General features: G+C 45.1%; 1 protein-coding gene across 4 annotated transcripts in view; it reads left to right on the forward strand.

The window, feature by feature from the left end:
- The window catches only part of LOC119445459 (ribosomal protein S6 kinase beta-1-like), a 95,187-nt gene that overhangs the window by 61,791 nt on the left and 17,136 nt on the right, over nt 1-16,260 (forward strand). For 2 of the 4 annotated variants that reach the window (XM_037709739.2, XM_049663323.1), the window contains exons 13-15: nt 1,535-1,642; nt 6,881-6,987; nt 8,151-8,382. In XM_037709739.2, the coding sequence (XP_037565667.1) occupies nt 1,535-1,642; nt 6,881-6,987; nt 8,151-8,382 (447 nt within the window). Of the gene's footprint in view, nt 1-1,534; nt 1,643-6,880; nt 6,988-8,150; nt 15,985-16,260 lie in introns of those variants that run through there. The other 2 variants (XM_037709738.2, XM_037709737.2) reach the window with 2 other exon arrangements.

The raw sequence follows: 16,260 nt of genomic DNA on the forward strand, positions 1-16,260 counted from the left end.
ATTGAGGCGCGATTGTCGGCGCCGACGGCAAAAATGCGACTGAAGTGTCCATTTAATAGCTTTCGCTGTAAAAGTAGGAGATTCAACATCCGATTCGGCGTCTGATACGGCGTCCAATACAATCGTACCCGCCGGACGCCATATGGCATCAGACACCGAATTGTACCATGTCTCTCCTACTTCACGGCAACAAGTTCAGGGTGCATTCATTATGCAAGGAGAAGAAAAAACACACTTCTTGATTGGAAAAGTGGGGAGTGCGTTCATTACGTGAGTGCCTTCATTATGCGAGTAAATACGGTGTTTCATTTATTGCAGCTTGTATTTGCAAATTTTGGATTTTGTGATACAGTATAGACCACTTATAACGTAACCGTTTATAGTGCAGGACCGTTTATAGTGCGGTCTTTTCAGACACCCATTAATCTTCCCGTAGCACTCTATGTATACGCATACCGCTTACAGTGCAGCCGCTTGAGACGAAATACCGGTTATAATGCGGCTTCCGCAGGAAAATCTCGCCGACAAGGGCGGCAGCGAGCACTGCTTCTCAACAAGGCGCATGCCCCCGGCCGGCGTATGCATTATTCAGTGCAATCAAACTCTCATTAATTCGGACTTATTTAGTCGCACATCGGTTAATTCGGACTACTTTCGGAGCTCGGGGAGCAAGGAGTGCCGCAAATGTGCGACGCAAAAGAGCAAGAACAGCGCTAGCGTCCAACCGAAATGCAGCGAAGAGTCCGCATCGCCACAGCCATCAGTTGAAATCGTACGTACGTGAATGACGGCAACGCCGGAACGCTTCGAGCCTATTTGCGTCTTTAATGCCTGTATTCTTGCGTTTACCGCCGTGCGTAACACCGCGTTAGTCGTGGGCTTTCGTAACTGCGTAGTCGTCATCCACGATCGTGTCGATAGCGGCCGCGGTTTTCTCCGCAGCGGTTGCGGCGAACAGTAGTTTCGTTTTTACTCGTTACACGCGCGTCAGCTGCGTGCCTAAAAAACTGCGTAGTCGCCATCAATGATCGCATAGATAGCGACCGCGTTTTTGACCACCAGTTGTTGCAGTGAATGGTAGTTAATTCGTCCAGACTCAGTGCGTGTGTCGGGCGGGTGCCTTTAGCACCGCAAAGTTACCGTTCATAATCGCGTCGATAGCAGTCATGGGTTTTTCCACAGCGGTTGCGGCAAACTGTTGCTTCGTTTTGACTCGGTGCAAAGCTGTCGAACTTGAAGAGCACCGGCTACATCGCGATTAGGTTTTCGCCAGCTCACTGGCGAAAACGTAATCGCGATGTGCACACGATAGTAAAAGCGTGTCTACATGCTTGGTCTACATGTTTTGAATTCCAGCATGGCATCGGTACCGGCCAGAATGCAGATGGCGTTGCATTTGCAAAATGGTGGCGCACTAGTTAAAAATGTGTATAGCTGGTGTCCATCAATACTGTGCTTAACATCACATGTCGCATTAAACTGTTCTTAAACGCTTTATTGTGACACTGCTGGTTGTATTTTTGTTTGTGCCCAGCTGAACGATGAGGACGTGTCGCAGTTTGACACCAAGTTCACAAAGCAGACGCCCATCGACAGTCCAGATGATGGAATGCTTTCGGACAGCGTCAATCAGGTGTTTGTGGTAAGTGCTGAAATTTGGCTGGAGTGACCCAGGTCTTTATTTTTTCTGGTCTTCTGTTTCATTATTATTACTATTATTATAATAATTATTATTATTGTATGTGTGCTGTGTGCATGTATTACGAGGTGTTCACTGTCGCAACAAAACCGTTTGTTGGCTTGGTGGGTGTTTTTTGAAGGACATATTTTTCACCGCAAATTAAGACACACACACACAAGGAAGAAACATCGACACATGCCCGGTGCGGCACTTCCAACTGATTTATTTTAGGTGCTGACACAGAATAAATACACATGCACGCATGCGCAGGCTATTCACTAAGTTATGATATCCAGTGGACGAGCAGTGTCGTCTCCAATTGGTAAAGTCTAACTGACATATCACTAACACAGCTCGAGTTTTTCTTTTTTATATAATAAGCTTCCATTAGCTCACTTGCTGTCTGGTTCTTACTTCTACTGAGAATCTTAATCTCTTGGAAACGTAGTTGACACATGCAGGTGTTGCAATGCACTGGCAAATGTGCCACGCCTTCTTTCATTAGATTTAGGTCATGTTCCCTGGTTCATTCATTTATCCCAGTCGGTCCAATGTAGGACTTGCTGCACGTAATGGGAACTTCATTGACCACCCCCATGGCAGATTTCCCGTGAGTTGTGCCACAGTCTCTTGCCACAGCCTTCCTGGCCGGTCTCCTCACGCGTGGTTCTCGGGCAGTGTTGAACCAGCTTGACAGGGCAGAAAAGGCAATGGGTACCTCATACCGGTCTGCCACCTTCGCGAGGGTATGGGGGACCTTATGAACATTAAGGAATCTCTGTAGGTCTTACAGTTCTAGTACTTTCTTCCTCCCTTGTGGCACTTCTTGTACCTTTTACCTTTCATAAAGGGTTTCGGTGGCTCATGTCACAGTCAGGGAACTGTGCTGCCTTAAGTCTCTGGATCTAATTATAGACAGACGCCTGCATCGTGTGTGTACACAATTTCCTCAGGGAAGATGCCAGGCAGTACATAGCAATTCCACGCCTGACAATTTTAGAATGGCAGGAATCGTACGGCAGCACCCCTTTCTTGGAATGGGGAAAATATTGCCAACAGGCTCATGTGCTTGTCACCATCAGGCGGCAGCTAGGACGCAGCAGTGAAACTCGTGATAGCCAAGCAGATCTTATTGTTTCTACTTATTCCTGAGTCAGCACCCAAAATAAATCAATTGGAAGTCCCGCCCGTGCTGTCGTCAGTGTTTCTTCCTTTTGTGTGTGTCTTAATTTGCAGCAAGAAATATGTCCTTCATTGTCACAGTCCACGTAAGAGCCGGTGCTTATTTTTTACAGTAATCTCAGGGGGCTGCCGTAGCTGCTGCTGCTGCTGCCATAGGCATATCTACCGGGGGGGCAAAGTATGCCATTTGCCCCCTCCCCCACTTTTGAAAGCCGACACTTTCCAACAAAACACAGCTGAAGCAAAATTTAATTTCTTCTTTTCGGTGACGGAAGCCGATTGCCAATCAATACAGTGTTTTTTTTCGTGATGCTCCGCCAGTGCGCTTGACACCGTGTACCATTTGGCTACATCATTGCGGTGCTGTTGTAGGCTTGTTTTTAAGTTCCCAGTTCCGCCTTATAGCACGCCTGGCAGTCTTGGCACGAATGTTTGTTGAACGATGCCAGGGTAATATCTTTTTTAAGGTGGTCTTTGACTCTGACGAGTTGCTGCGTTATTTGCTTGTAGAGATGTGGTAGACTCGCACTTCGTAACCTTTGAAAATCCTTGAAATCACTCGCTCACCCCTCGTGCCTAAGGAAGTGAAGCCCGCTTCTTTGTTCTGCTTGCTCTGGCAGGAAGGTTAGCAGCACGCCTTTTTTTTTTTTTTGTTATAGGCTGGTCGGGATAGCCATTGTCGAGGTAGTCTTCAGCTCACGTTTTCATGCGACAGAAGTGGAGCATAAAAGCGTAATGCGAAATATATAGGCGAAACTGAGAACTTAAAAAGGATACAACAGCGCCGCAATGATGTAACCAAGTGGCACACTGTGTCGAACGCACTGCCAGAGCATGCCGAAAAAACAGGACATGGTATTGATTGGAAATCGACTTTCGTCATCGAAAACCAAATAAATTATCATCCCGCTTGTTCGTTGAATCATTTTGCATATAATCTACGGCACACACGATTGACCGGACACGGGGACTCCCCCTGAGCTACACGCAAACGCATTACGCCATTCGCCATATATATAATAAAGGCCGTCATGGTACCTCGTTCGCTGTGAACAAGGCACCCGTATTGCGTGCAAAAACGCCAAAAAACATTCTCGTTTTTCTTTTTCGGTTGGCGAGTGCTCGTTTTCTTCAACCATCTCGCAATTTTTATGCATTATACACGGCATTTAGCAGCATTTATCCCGGTATCCTCGGCAAGCTATGCGAAGAACGTTGCTTATACTTCTTCGAAGTATGAAGCAATGTTTTGAGTGAAGAGCGATAAATGTTAGTAGAAAGTTAGTAGAAAAGATAAAGAGTTAGTAGAAAGTTACTCATTCAAGCATTGCAATGTGACATACTGCCACAAATTTAAATGTTTTCCAGACTCGTACAACAACTGCACGTTATAAGAACTTGAAATTTTGTCAGAATATGTAGAATTTTGAGTGAGATACATTGCTAAACATTCACGTTCTTGCTTTAAATGGAATTACTGCAGATAATTACTAAACCCTTCTTTTTCCATGTGCTTCTTGTGCATCATATGAGATTCGTAATTTGTTTCTCCGGTGTCCTCGGTGAGCTAAACAAAGCATCTTGTTTACATCTGGGGAAAGCTAGGGGCATGGTATGGGTAATGTGTAGGGGATGTTTCAATTGAGTAGGTTAAACGCACCTTTTCCAGTAAATTACGTATGCAAGTGGTCCATAGCGTTATTAGTGTGTTTTACGAGCGGTGTTAAACTTACACTGCTGCACTGGCATAATTACAACTGAGGTCTAATTTTGCGAACATAAGGGGAACAACACGCCAAGTTTATGTACGATGGTAAATGCGTGTTGATCAAACAGTTTTGAAACAACGCAAGCAAGCATTTGAAAATATCAGCACTACTGTTATTGGAGCGATAGCTCCAGGTACAAACCGAGAAAACAGCCTGGTTCCGTAAATCTGGCCTTCAAGCTCAGTCAAGGTCAAACTGGGACTACCACTACCGGCGGCTGCTGCATAGGCCGCATGGGCGCCCATATCTTGAAAGCGATCTGCGATGTGGACAAAGTGCGCAGAGTGCTGGTAGCTTCGTATGCGCTGTGCTCTCGACACTTAGTTCGCGTTGAAGCGAGACAGAGCATGAAGGTCAATTCGCTCGCTGCTGCTACCGCGCCGAGCAACGTCTGTGTGTTGTCTTGCGGTGCAATTACACATGCGGTAGCTGCTAACGGCACTGAGCAGCGTCTGTGTCCTTATTTCTCAAAGCAAGCAAAACTGTGCTATCGTTCGACAAACTTGGTTTAACCGCGTTGAACCACGGCATATTTTTAGCCAGGTTTCCCAATGTCCCAAGAGAACTCTGCGTTTCATAAATTTTGTACTTTGAAGGAATAAGCAGCATTTTAAATGCAATGTGTCGCGAAGTTCTAACGTTAGTGGCTTATTTAGAAGCGTTACGAATAATTCTCCCACAACTCTCTTCTTTTTCTTGCGTGATATATTATGCTCGCCTGGTATTCTCACTGAACTAAAAAAGGCAGCTTCTTTATGTTTGGTAACTGTAAGGACTAGGTAATGGGTGATGTATAGGTAAAGCCTAAAATAGATAGGTAATCAAGGAATTGCCTATGAAAGTGCTCTAAAGCAGTCATGAGCGTAACGAGTGGGGCAGAATTGAGACTGGCTACCCTGGCACACAATGGTAAATGTTCTGGTGAAGTAACATGTGTGTTGATGAATTACTGGCTTTTCAAAAATTTATCCCAACACGAAGAGCTCCAAAACGTTACACGTGGGCATGGTTTCAAACGGAACAGTCATATACGGGCAACGTTTTCAAGCATGCGATATAATTACATGACACTGAAACTTTTATTGCAACTGCTCGAAAGAAACAGCTTCGCTGGAAATGGGGTAGTAATTCTCCAAGGTCGCACACATCAGCTGTCTTTTTTTCTTGTGAATGTTGCAAGTAATTTATGTGTATTGTGTTTTTGTTGCGTATGACCTCAACAATACTATTACGTCAACTAGCGATACATTCGTGCTGTAGACTTCAACACGAAGTAGAATTCTTTATCTACTTATTAAAATTGTTTCTAGAAAATGTGCTTTTTTATTGTGCGCCGTACTGCTGCTACAGTGCGGGATCAGGGACCTCTGTGAGGCACTCATTGCCTTAGTACCTGCATCATCTTGAAATTTTGTATAGTTCCAAGAAATAAATGCAAATTAAAATAATTTCTCGGGCCCTCGTGGTTCACCATGTGTGATTGATAAATAGGCCATATAAAAATAACTAACAGACGCCTTTTCCGGGCTCTATCACATAATAAAATAGTTTTCGCAATTATGATATATATATATAATATATATAGAGTGAGAGAGAGAGAGAGAGGAGCAGGTGGTTTGCGGTTTGCCCCTTGCCCCCCCCCCCCCCCCCACTCGAGAAATAGTTGGTACGTCACTGGCTGCTGCTGCTGCTGCTGCTGCTGCTGCTGCTGCTGCTGCTGCTGCTGCTGCTGCTGCTGCTGCTGCGTGTGTGTGTGTGTGTGTGTGTGTGTGTGTGTGTGTGTGTGTGTGTGTGGTGTGTGTGTGTGCAAATTCTTTGTGGGTGACATGCTTGTTTGTTCTCGGAGCATGAAATGTGAAAAAGAGGACAGAAAACATGCAAATAGTATACAATCTCGATTACATGAATCTTTAAGTAAGGCTAAAAAAATTCATATCACCTGAAATTCCGATCACCCAAAAAGAAAAAAAAATTGATATTAAGGGGGCCGTGGCAATAAAATGGCCGACTTCGTCAAAATTTTCTGTTCTTTATTTTGTTCCACGATCCTAAGGCCTTTTTTATCTCATGGTCTTAAAAATAATAAGCAACAGAATTTGAGAAAATTGCACTACTTTAGTGTGTTGCACTGCTGTTGGTGTATGTCATGGCTTCCTTGCAAATCCAGCAGGGAAGTGTGCCCATGTGCAACGTTAAGTACAGCATGTTGTCTCTGTCTCTCTCAAGTGCTTGGCCTTATACTGTGCAGGGCTTCACGTATGTGGCCCCCTCCGTGCTAGAGGAGCTCCACCGGCCCATGGTGATAAAGGCACGCTCACCACGCAAGATCACCAACAGTCCCCGGGCGCCTTTCAGGTGAACATATGACCAAAGAGTAGTGATGCGAAATGATCGATAGTACTATTAATAGCTTAGTCATTATTGAACTATTAATAGTACAATAACTATCAATGGGGCCATGAATAGCGCACTATCAATAATTTAAAATTGTGCGACGTACCGCACTTAAGCACTGCAACATAAACCAGATGACGTTTCCCTGTTCCCACTTGCACGAACCAAGTTTTACTCATTGGCAGTTATTGCTAAATTTCTGGTAATATCACTAGCCAAGAATTGCAATACAATTGATCGCACTGTCAACAGTGAACTATCGTGATACTATTGACAGTACAGTAGGCTTCCGTTCACTCATCTCCAGTTCATTCGATTCTGACCGAAGGTCCTGGCCAGCAACCATAAATTTCTATGGAACCAAACATCAGTTATTTCGATCTCAAAATTGGCCTTCGCCCAATAATTCGAAATTTACTGGTGGAAATTTACTTTGCCGTAATACGGCTGCATTATGCGGTAAAGCATATGCAATATATTGTGATGAAGCATATCAAGAATGGAAAGGGACCACTGTCACGGGACATAGTACCTGTTTTTAATTATACAGGCACGAACACACTGTCTCAAGTCACAGTATGAGCAGCTAGATGCCTATTAAGCATACTGGCAACCATTCAGCGCTGTTTCTGATGATGTTCTGGCAATTTGAACCCTTGTTTCGCCCACCATGCATGTCTGGTATATGAGACCGTTAACCTGGCCTAATGTGCGTCCCTTAATTATATGCGTGCACACGCACCGTGCAATATACATGAGTATATTGTCAGAGCCGTCAGACGCCACATCATCACCATCACAAGAGGGTGACAGAGTACCGTATTTATCCAAATGTAATGTGCACCTTTGTTTCACGAGAACATGGGTCCGAAAATTGCTTGTACATTACAATTGGATACGAAGCCAAAACCATGTTCAGTGTTCGCAACATCTTACCGCCAGAGCTATTGGACGCAGCGTCATCGCCATCATGAAATGGCAACAGAGCACAAGCAGGATTTCATTTGCGAAGGTCCATTTTGTGCTCCGAGCTAGAGCAGTATTCTTGGCCCATACCTTTTGGAGATGTACTGTAGGGTGCCTCTCACTGCTCTGCTTCCAACCTCGACTCTACTTTCCTGCAGCCCAGTGTCAAAGCGTCCCCAGCCGCACTTTGGCTTCAGCCCCTCACCGCTGGTGACGGGTAGCAGCGGGGTCAGTGGGCGGCGAAACGGTGGAGTGGTGCCTTCCTCGCCGGACGAGCAGATGGACACGACGAGTGGACCTCCCCTGGCCCCCACGGTGGTCAGCGCGCCTCCTCCGCGGTCACCAGCCATCCCGACGCGGAGCAAGGTGCCACCTCCGCCTCGACCCAAGGCACGTGGTGACCATGCTGTTCCTTCCCTGCCGCGTCGTCTACTTGGATATCTGGGTGGACCTTTCCGTTGAGGGAACACCGGTTCAGGGGAACACTGTAGCAGCCCAATACCCCTGTCACAGCGGCACCCACTCAGTGATAAGTGAATTCGTAATGTAACTAACAATGCAGTTAAAAAGGCAATGACGAAGATGAGTTGCACAAACGAGAGCTGACTTTGCACTAGTGATGCATTACCCATCTGCGTAGAGCATACACAATGACGAGGTACGAAAGGAAGGAAGCCATGCAGAGTTCTCTGTCCCTGTGCCTTTCTTCTGTAGCAAGCATATCTGTGCACGCTTTGCAGAGATCATGAATTACCAACTTACCCAAGCCTCCACCCTAACAAGTTGCATTACTCGCCTCCATCCTTGCCTTTACTGCACTCTTGGTTATGCCATGGCTCCAAACCATTTTGCCCAGTTTTTCTCTAAGTCACTGAACATCAAACTCGATGGCTATCGGAGATTGTTGCAACGCTCAGTGATAGCCAGGCTACTCTCAGCTATGGTTATTCAGTATTCTGTGGATTTTGTCCTGTCTGCAAGGCTGTTCGCAAAACTGTCTTGACTTAGAGGGGGGGAGGGGGGGGGAAGAAAATAGGCTCAAAGACACTGCCTTCTCTGGAGCTTAGTACACTGTAGTAAAGTTTGCTGCATAATTTTGAGTTACATTCCATGTTGTTGAAATCGATGCTGCGTATTTGGATGCAGTATTATCAGTCCTTGGTGGAGATTCTCAAGGGGCACTGAAAAGTGTGGTCACCAGCCCCACACCTGGTGATCGAGAGTTAATCAACACCTCTATCTGCAAGGTCCAAATAACAGATAGCATGTGTTTTAAGACTGCATTGTTTATCAGAAGCTGGTTTATCATAGATTAGTGTGCACCGCTTTCAGACATCAGTAGCAATGTTTGTGAACTAACAGTAATAAAAGCCCGATGTTTCGGACTTCCTAGTGGCTGCGAAAACATCCGAAAAATCGGGCAGTCCAAAAAAATGAATGCATGCCTTTTACTACCCCAAGGGCTCAAACCGCCACAGACACGCCCGAAATAGCTCTCAAGGCCTGCCAGTAGAATTATAAGTCGTATCGTTGCTCGTACTGTGATAGGAGACTGCGGGTGCACGTGTGTATAGTTAATAAATACATACCGTGTCCCGCGACAATTGCCCCTTCCCTCTCTTGGTATGCCTCAACACGTAACACTGCTGTGTTAAGGTGAAGCTGACTTTCAGGAACCAGCATTTTGCAACGCGGCCCAGCTTTCCGAGCTTTGAAGGCATTGGCGAGCGTTACAAAGGCAGAGTTGGCGCTATTGCTAACAGAGGCGAATTGTTTTAATGAGAAACACGGTACTGAACAGCAAGCAGCTTGGTAGCGAACGTCGAAGCAGCTAGGCCTAGCGTTGTACTTGGGGTGGCTATGGCTGTGAGCAGATCTGCATGCGGGAGCGCCGGTTTGAGGCGATGATATGATCAAAATGGCGGCGGTGATGGCTTCAATTAATGCCGTTTCGGACCTGCGGTCATGGAAAATAGTCTGGAAAATCGGACGGCATCCAAAATTTCAGACGTTCTTATACATTGACTCTATGGCGGTACGTGGTGGTGCCGCGAAGGCATGCGAATCATCGGGCATGTCCGAAAAATCTGACAGCCGGAAAATCGGCCGTTGACTATATATTGCAAGTTATCTTGCAGGTAATCGGTAGTTGATGAGGCAATGCTTTTTTATTTGAGAAGTTCCCTGTACCGTCAAACTACCATACAACGAAGGTCGTACTTGCAGTGAGAAAATGTGTTAAATTGGGATTATCACTAATTGAGGTTTCCTTGTTTCAGCAGTAAAAATTAACTTTGCAGGTTTCTAGAAATCTCATGGTGAATAGCATCTTGTCAGTAAGCAGTAATATTGAACAGAAGCTCCTAGAAACTTAACCATTGATTACATAGTCAAAAGCACTAGTGGGCGTGGTAAATATCAAGAGCTCCGCGTGGACTGCATCTACTCCTACTGGTTGCTGTCACATGGCGCCCTGCATAAATGGGCTCAGTGCCCATCATTGTGGCACACCACAGGTGACACCCAGACAATGCGCATTTTCTTTGTCCTTGCCAAGCCATTGGTAAGCTCTCTTCTATTTGGCGAATGGCATGAGCGGGGCATTGTGTCCTGTGCATTCACCGTATCTATATGCGTTATGTCCTTAGCTAGACTGTGAATGCTTTTTTTTTTTTTTTGCCATCCCGGAAACATTTGCATGTGTAAGCAGGTGCAAAAACAATGAATTCACTCTTTGGCAGTGTAATTGCTTTCTCTTGCTTGTTGCAAAGGCTTCGGGCACATGCATGCAATGTACAATATTTGTCAGAAATGTGCCTTCGACCGTCTGACCCACTGCAGTCTGTATAGAGAGTTTCCTTGAAATGCCATAACCCTCCAACACCCTCGGGAATGAAAGGAATCTCGTGCATGTTATTCAGGTGTCTGGATTGGCGGGCGCACAACAGGTAGTGCTCCACACAGTCAAACAGCATACCTACTGTATATGGTGAACATGCGGAGTAGCCCATATATTTTTGCAGAAGGCTGTACTGTCGCGCTCAGTATGAGTTGCAACACGGGAGCTCGTGGCCCCAAGGTTCTCTGAGACTGCACGGCACTGCCGGCACATGAAAAATTGCTTAACTAAATGTTGTTACTGGTAGCACCTCGTTTCCGAGAAAAATGGCAGAAAAATGACATCTGCCATTTTTCTTGGTGAAAGTAAAAGTGGTTGGTGGATGTATACCGTATTGCAACTTGCATTGTGCGTGATGTATGCATGGACTTTGCTAAATGAAAACGGTGGAAGAAAATCACCCTGCTAGTTTGCTGGAAAACGTACATGGTACTCAATAGAATGGAAGATAGGAAATGAAAAAAGAAAGTTTAATATAATGTGGATCTCATTAAACCAAGGATTATAGTATTGAGGTTCAACTGCGCATCGTTTTCTTTTAGTCCAAGGAACGTTCGTAAAAACAACTTCATAATTCAGATGCTGATGACACCACTCTGTTTATTTTACTGGGGCAGTTGATTCTCAATGATCGCTGAAATGCAGAGTGCCTAGACTCATTCTGCTGGTGGGTGCTCAATTGTTGAAACAGCCTTCACAGCAGCTGTGCACACTGACTTTATTCCGCTTTCTTTTGACAGTGAAGTCAGGGAGCACACTGGAAGTACCGATGTGACAGGGGTAGTATTACAGTCGAACCCGGAATACCGAACCCTCATCTAACAAGTTATTGTGTATAACGAAGAGCAGTAAAATCCCCTTGAAATTTTTTGTATAGAATTTTTATTTTATATATCGAATTACCTTTTTATCAAACTTTTTGTGATCCCCTTCAGATTCGATATATCTAGGTTCGACTGTATGTTGCCTTTGCACAGTTGGGCAGGGCTTTGCCTTCTGCCTGCGTTACGGCAACTACGTCTGAGGCATCTGACGACTTTGTTATTGGCGCTGTCGCTCTCTGCTGCTGCTACACTGTACAGCTGGCGTGCAGTGGGCGTGGCAGATGCCTCAGTTACTTCATGCATTTGATGCATGGGCACTGCTTGCACAGTGCATTCAGTGGCTGGGACGTGCGAAAACTGAAGCAACTCGCGGTTTAAGTAGAGACAAGAGGCACTTGCCTCTTGTCTCTACTGCAGTGCATGTGAATACACAAAATGGATCCTTGAGACCTCCAGCACCCCCCCCCCCCTTCCCTGGTGGTACGTACCACTGTGCTACTACCGACCATCCTGTCGCTCGCCAAAAGCGACGTAGAGCTTTGATTGCAGATGTTGCGGTGTGCTTGTGCCAGAAGTTACACCATAGATTTTAAGGAAGGGCTTGACGACCAGTGGATGGGGCCCTCGCTTTTCTGGACACAAATCCTTGTCCAGTCTGTTCCCACTCAGTCTCACATGGTCACACTCTGCGATCTCTTGAAATGTGCCATTTAAAAAGCTATCAGGGCTGATGTTTCTGCTGCGATTTTATCCCATCTTGCATATCACGTTTTAGGCCAGTTGAACGATCTCTGACATTGATGCAGGTAGAACCTATCTCAGCCCTTCTTTTTTCTTTTTTTAATGGCTACATTTTCCTTCTACTTGTCATATTCATGCCCAGTTCTCAGATTTGCACATCCTTGTGGAATGCTGCACAGAAGAAAAGATGAGAATGAGCAGAGGAGTGTAGCCTGTTGCATTTGGTGGGGCTTGAGTAATTCACAAGGTGGAGTTAAGCCACTAGGATAGGTGTAGAGAGTACTGGACCATTATTCTTGCAGGTGTATAAGTGCTTCCACCTGATGTGAGCTCTTTATAGAAAAGGTGCTATGAAACGAAAATTGAGTCGAGGCTTTGTCTGGTGTCTCCTCTCATTGCAGTTCCTTTTCGTTTTGTTCTTCTGCATTTGGTTATTTGTCCTTAGTGGCATTGACAAACTAGACATAAAACAAAGAAAAAAGAAACGCAAGCTACCAACTGCAAAGTAGTACGAGCTTTGTTATGAGCCTACTGTGAGTTGGCTGTGACACTTGTTCGTGTATCTTCAGACCCAATTAGCCATGGCATTAACGGCCAACTTGCCCAGTAAAATATGGTAGGTCACAAGTAGTGTTTGCTTTGCTGCTGGGCCACTTCTAGCAACTTCTTCCTCTTTCATTACAAGAGGCACCATGAACATCACTTCGCAATGTTCATCGGGCAATGTTACAACTTAGCAGTTCCCACACATGCATAAAGGCCGTCCGGCCTTACAGCCACTTTTTGTAATGGAGTGCTTTTCGTTAGGAGGCTAAAAGGGCCCCACACCACCACATGCTCTTCCATTGGAAGCAGTGTCGAGACTGATTGCTGGCTTTGCTGTAATGGACAACTGCTGCTTCAACAGTACGCTGCTTCACCAGTACGATGATTAATTAGCAACTCGCCCAACTTTCCACATTACTGAACTATCAATATGCACAGCACATGCAGCAACACCTCATTAATACCGAAATGCCTAATGTATCATTTGGTACCTCAAAATACTGATTTGAGCATGAGAAAGGTTACACAAAACACATAGCAGTGTTCTCAATGCAAACACATTTACAACTCAAAAAAACATTACCGTACATTGCTTTTCTGGTACAAATGTACTCTGTGACCAGAAATAAAGGTCAACAAGTTCTCGTAATGTTCATTGGTGTGGAATCATATGTGGCCTTTGTTAGGTTAAAACACATTTAATTAGGGAAGACATGCTGCGAGTGCTTGCTTGGTAGCGAAGACTAGGCATAGTGGATTTCCACTTACTTCACTCTGGCTAATTTGATCTCCCACCTAATGCAATCTTGTCTGAAGGCTCGAGCTGTTGCTGGGCATTATGGGCCGAGCCTCCATTATTTCAATTTCAGTTGTGATCGTGTGCCATTAGATTCCACTGTTAAAATACTCATTAATGGGACCTGAATGCACCAATTCTGAAGTCCCCTTATGTGCACGTGCCGAACCAGTTGGATTCACAAAGGCAATATAGTGCAGGCGTACTTGTAGCAGGTTAGACCCTTCAAACCAAGGCTTTGTTTCTTAAAATAGAGCAAGTGTAATTAGGTTACTTTGCATCGTTGTGCTTTTGTCGTTGCACTGAGTTCCACTTTGGCTTCTTCGCAAACCTGTACTTGCTCCACACGTTTTGCCTGTATGTACTTCCTTAGGCCTACAAAGCTAACTTCACTTATTCCAAGTAGTATCATCATTTGTCACAATTGCAGTGCACTGAAGGGGACACAAAAGTATGGAACAAGTGTTTCACCTTAATTTTTTTTAAAGCAGGGAAAAATAACACAGAGGTGCATTTGCACGTTGACACTTTCTAGGACCATCCACGAAACGAACAGTATATCACAATGCTTATGAACAGAAAACGATGCAGCTGCTCTACGTAATACTGGTGGCATCTCAGGGTCACAAGAGGCAGGGTGACTGATTTCGGGTGAAATGCAAAGAAATGTCGATGATGGGCAAGGGCATCAGTTAGCAAGGACTCGTATTCATCTCAAACCACTGTCATTTATCTTTTTGCAGGTGTATTTTCCCAGGGGCCAAGCGATAGATGGATGTCCTTGAGGCGACTAATATGGTCAGGGTTTGCACGATACGCGTGCTGCAGTCGTTGATCGGGACGGAGTTGCATGCAACAGTGTTCAAGTTGCGGTTCAGTTGTGGTCGTTTCAGCACGACATTCAACCAGCTGAAGTGAAGCCTTGTCCGGGGCTGCTGTGGTAAAAATTCGAGGCCCTCTTGACTGAAGCTGCAGAGATCAAGCAGGGATCAAAGCACGACTCTGTTTGCAGGCTCGAGGAGGCAATGTCACACTTCCAGGGCATTTCGTCATTTCAAAAAAGAGCAGGGGCATGCCTGGAACAGGGCCCTGCACCAGGCTAGTTGGGTAAATGTCTTCGAACGGTGACATCGCAAGCGAGTGGCAGCATGAATTCGCCAGTGCCTGTCGTGTGATCACTGTGTCATCTTTCAAACGGTTATGCACCATTTCATATGTGGCAAGCAGTGCTCGAAGATACACAAGTAGTGCGGTCGTAGAAGTCTCACTCTGCACGTGTCGCGGTGCATTTTTTGATCGGCAATGCCTTCTGTGGTGGAATAACTAGTCTGTACATTACAACTACAACTCAAAGATGTCAGGTTACATCAAATCGCACATTGATTACGCACCTTTGCGCTTCGACCAAGGTGACTTTCTGTAGCCACTAGTCGCAGAAATGTGTCATTCCGCTTGTTCGGTGATAAATACGTTCAGATCTGCGATGTCTTCCATGCGATAATTATAAGCATTTTATGGACAACTATCTGGTCAGGTAAAAGTATGATTGAAAGACTGGGTCACTGAATTAATCAAAACAAAAAAACTTATTGACAAGTTTCATATGGAACTGGTATGGAGCTGTCTCATTGAAGTCGTTTTGTACGGAACCATCGTGAACCTGAAATGTCGACAATTTCTTTGTATTGACTTTGTCAGTGACCTTATCCTTTCGTCATATGTTATATTTTGTGACATAGAAGTGTGTGACAATGTTACATCTTATGATATATAGCTATACGACTAATTGAAGCACAAGGCAGACTACAAAGACGATAGGACATGTGACGCAGTATTTTTCGGTTGAAAATGCGAGCAGTGAGACTCTAGGCTCCGTAGCTTTCTCTGCTGTTTATGAAATGGAGTTATAGTGTTTGAAGAGAGACATGCCTAGTCCTCGCAGAGAAGGTTGCTTGCTTGCCCATGGACCAAGACGTGCCTTCCTGTGTGACCACACTTTTGATGCTGCTTCGCAGAAAACTGCAGCTTGTCACAAACAAAAGGATTGTGTTCAAAGATAGGTTTCAAATGACTGTTTAACATCTACATTAATGGCCGTGATGCAGCTAGCATGCAAATCTGCCCTTCGCCAAACGAAGAAAACTTGTGTATGATTGGCAGGCTGTAAATAAAAGTTTGTTTCTGATAAGTTTGTCTGTTACTGAGCGGTCTTATTTCTTTGGTATAAGCTCAAAACCATGCAGAACTCACTTTACAGACTGTTCTGTGGAGAAGCCCTTTTCAGACAGAAGGCCTGCAAAGGTGCCTAAGTCCACAAAACCTTTGTGCTTCCTTCGAGACTCAACCTTCCTAGGTTGATAAGGCCAGTTTTAACCAGGTTCATCTATCTGGCTACAGCACACAATGCAATTCATTCCTTTTCCACAAATAATTGTGCCTCGAGGGCAGTTGCTAAAAATTCA

This window comes from Dermacentor silvarum, chromosome 3 (assembly GCF_013339745.2).
Source record: "Dermacentor silvarum isolate Dsil-2018 chromosome 3, BIME_Dsil_1.4, whole genome shotgun sequence".
NCBI lineage: Eukaryota > Metazoa > Arthropoda > Arachnida > Ixodida > Ixodidae > Dermacentor > Dermacentor silvarum.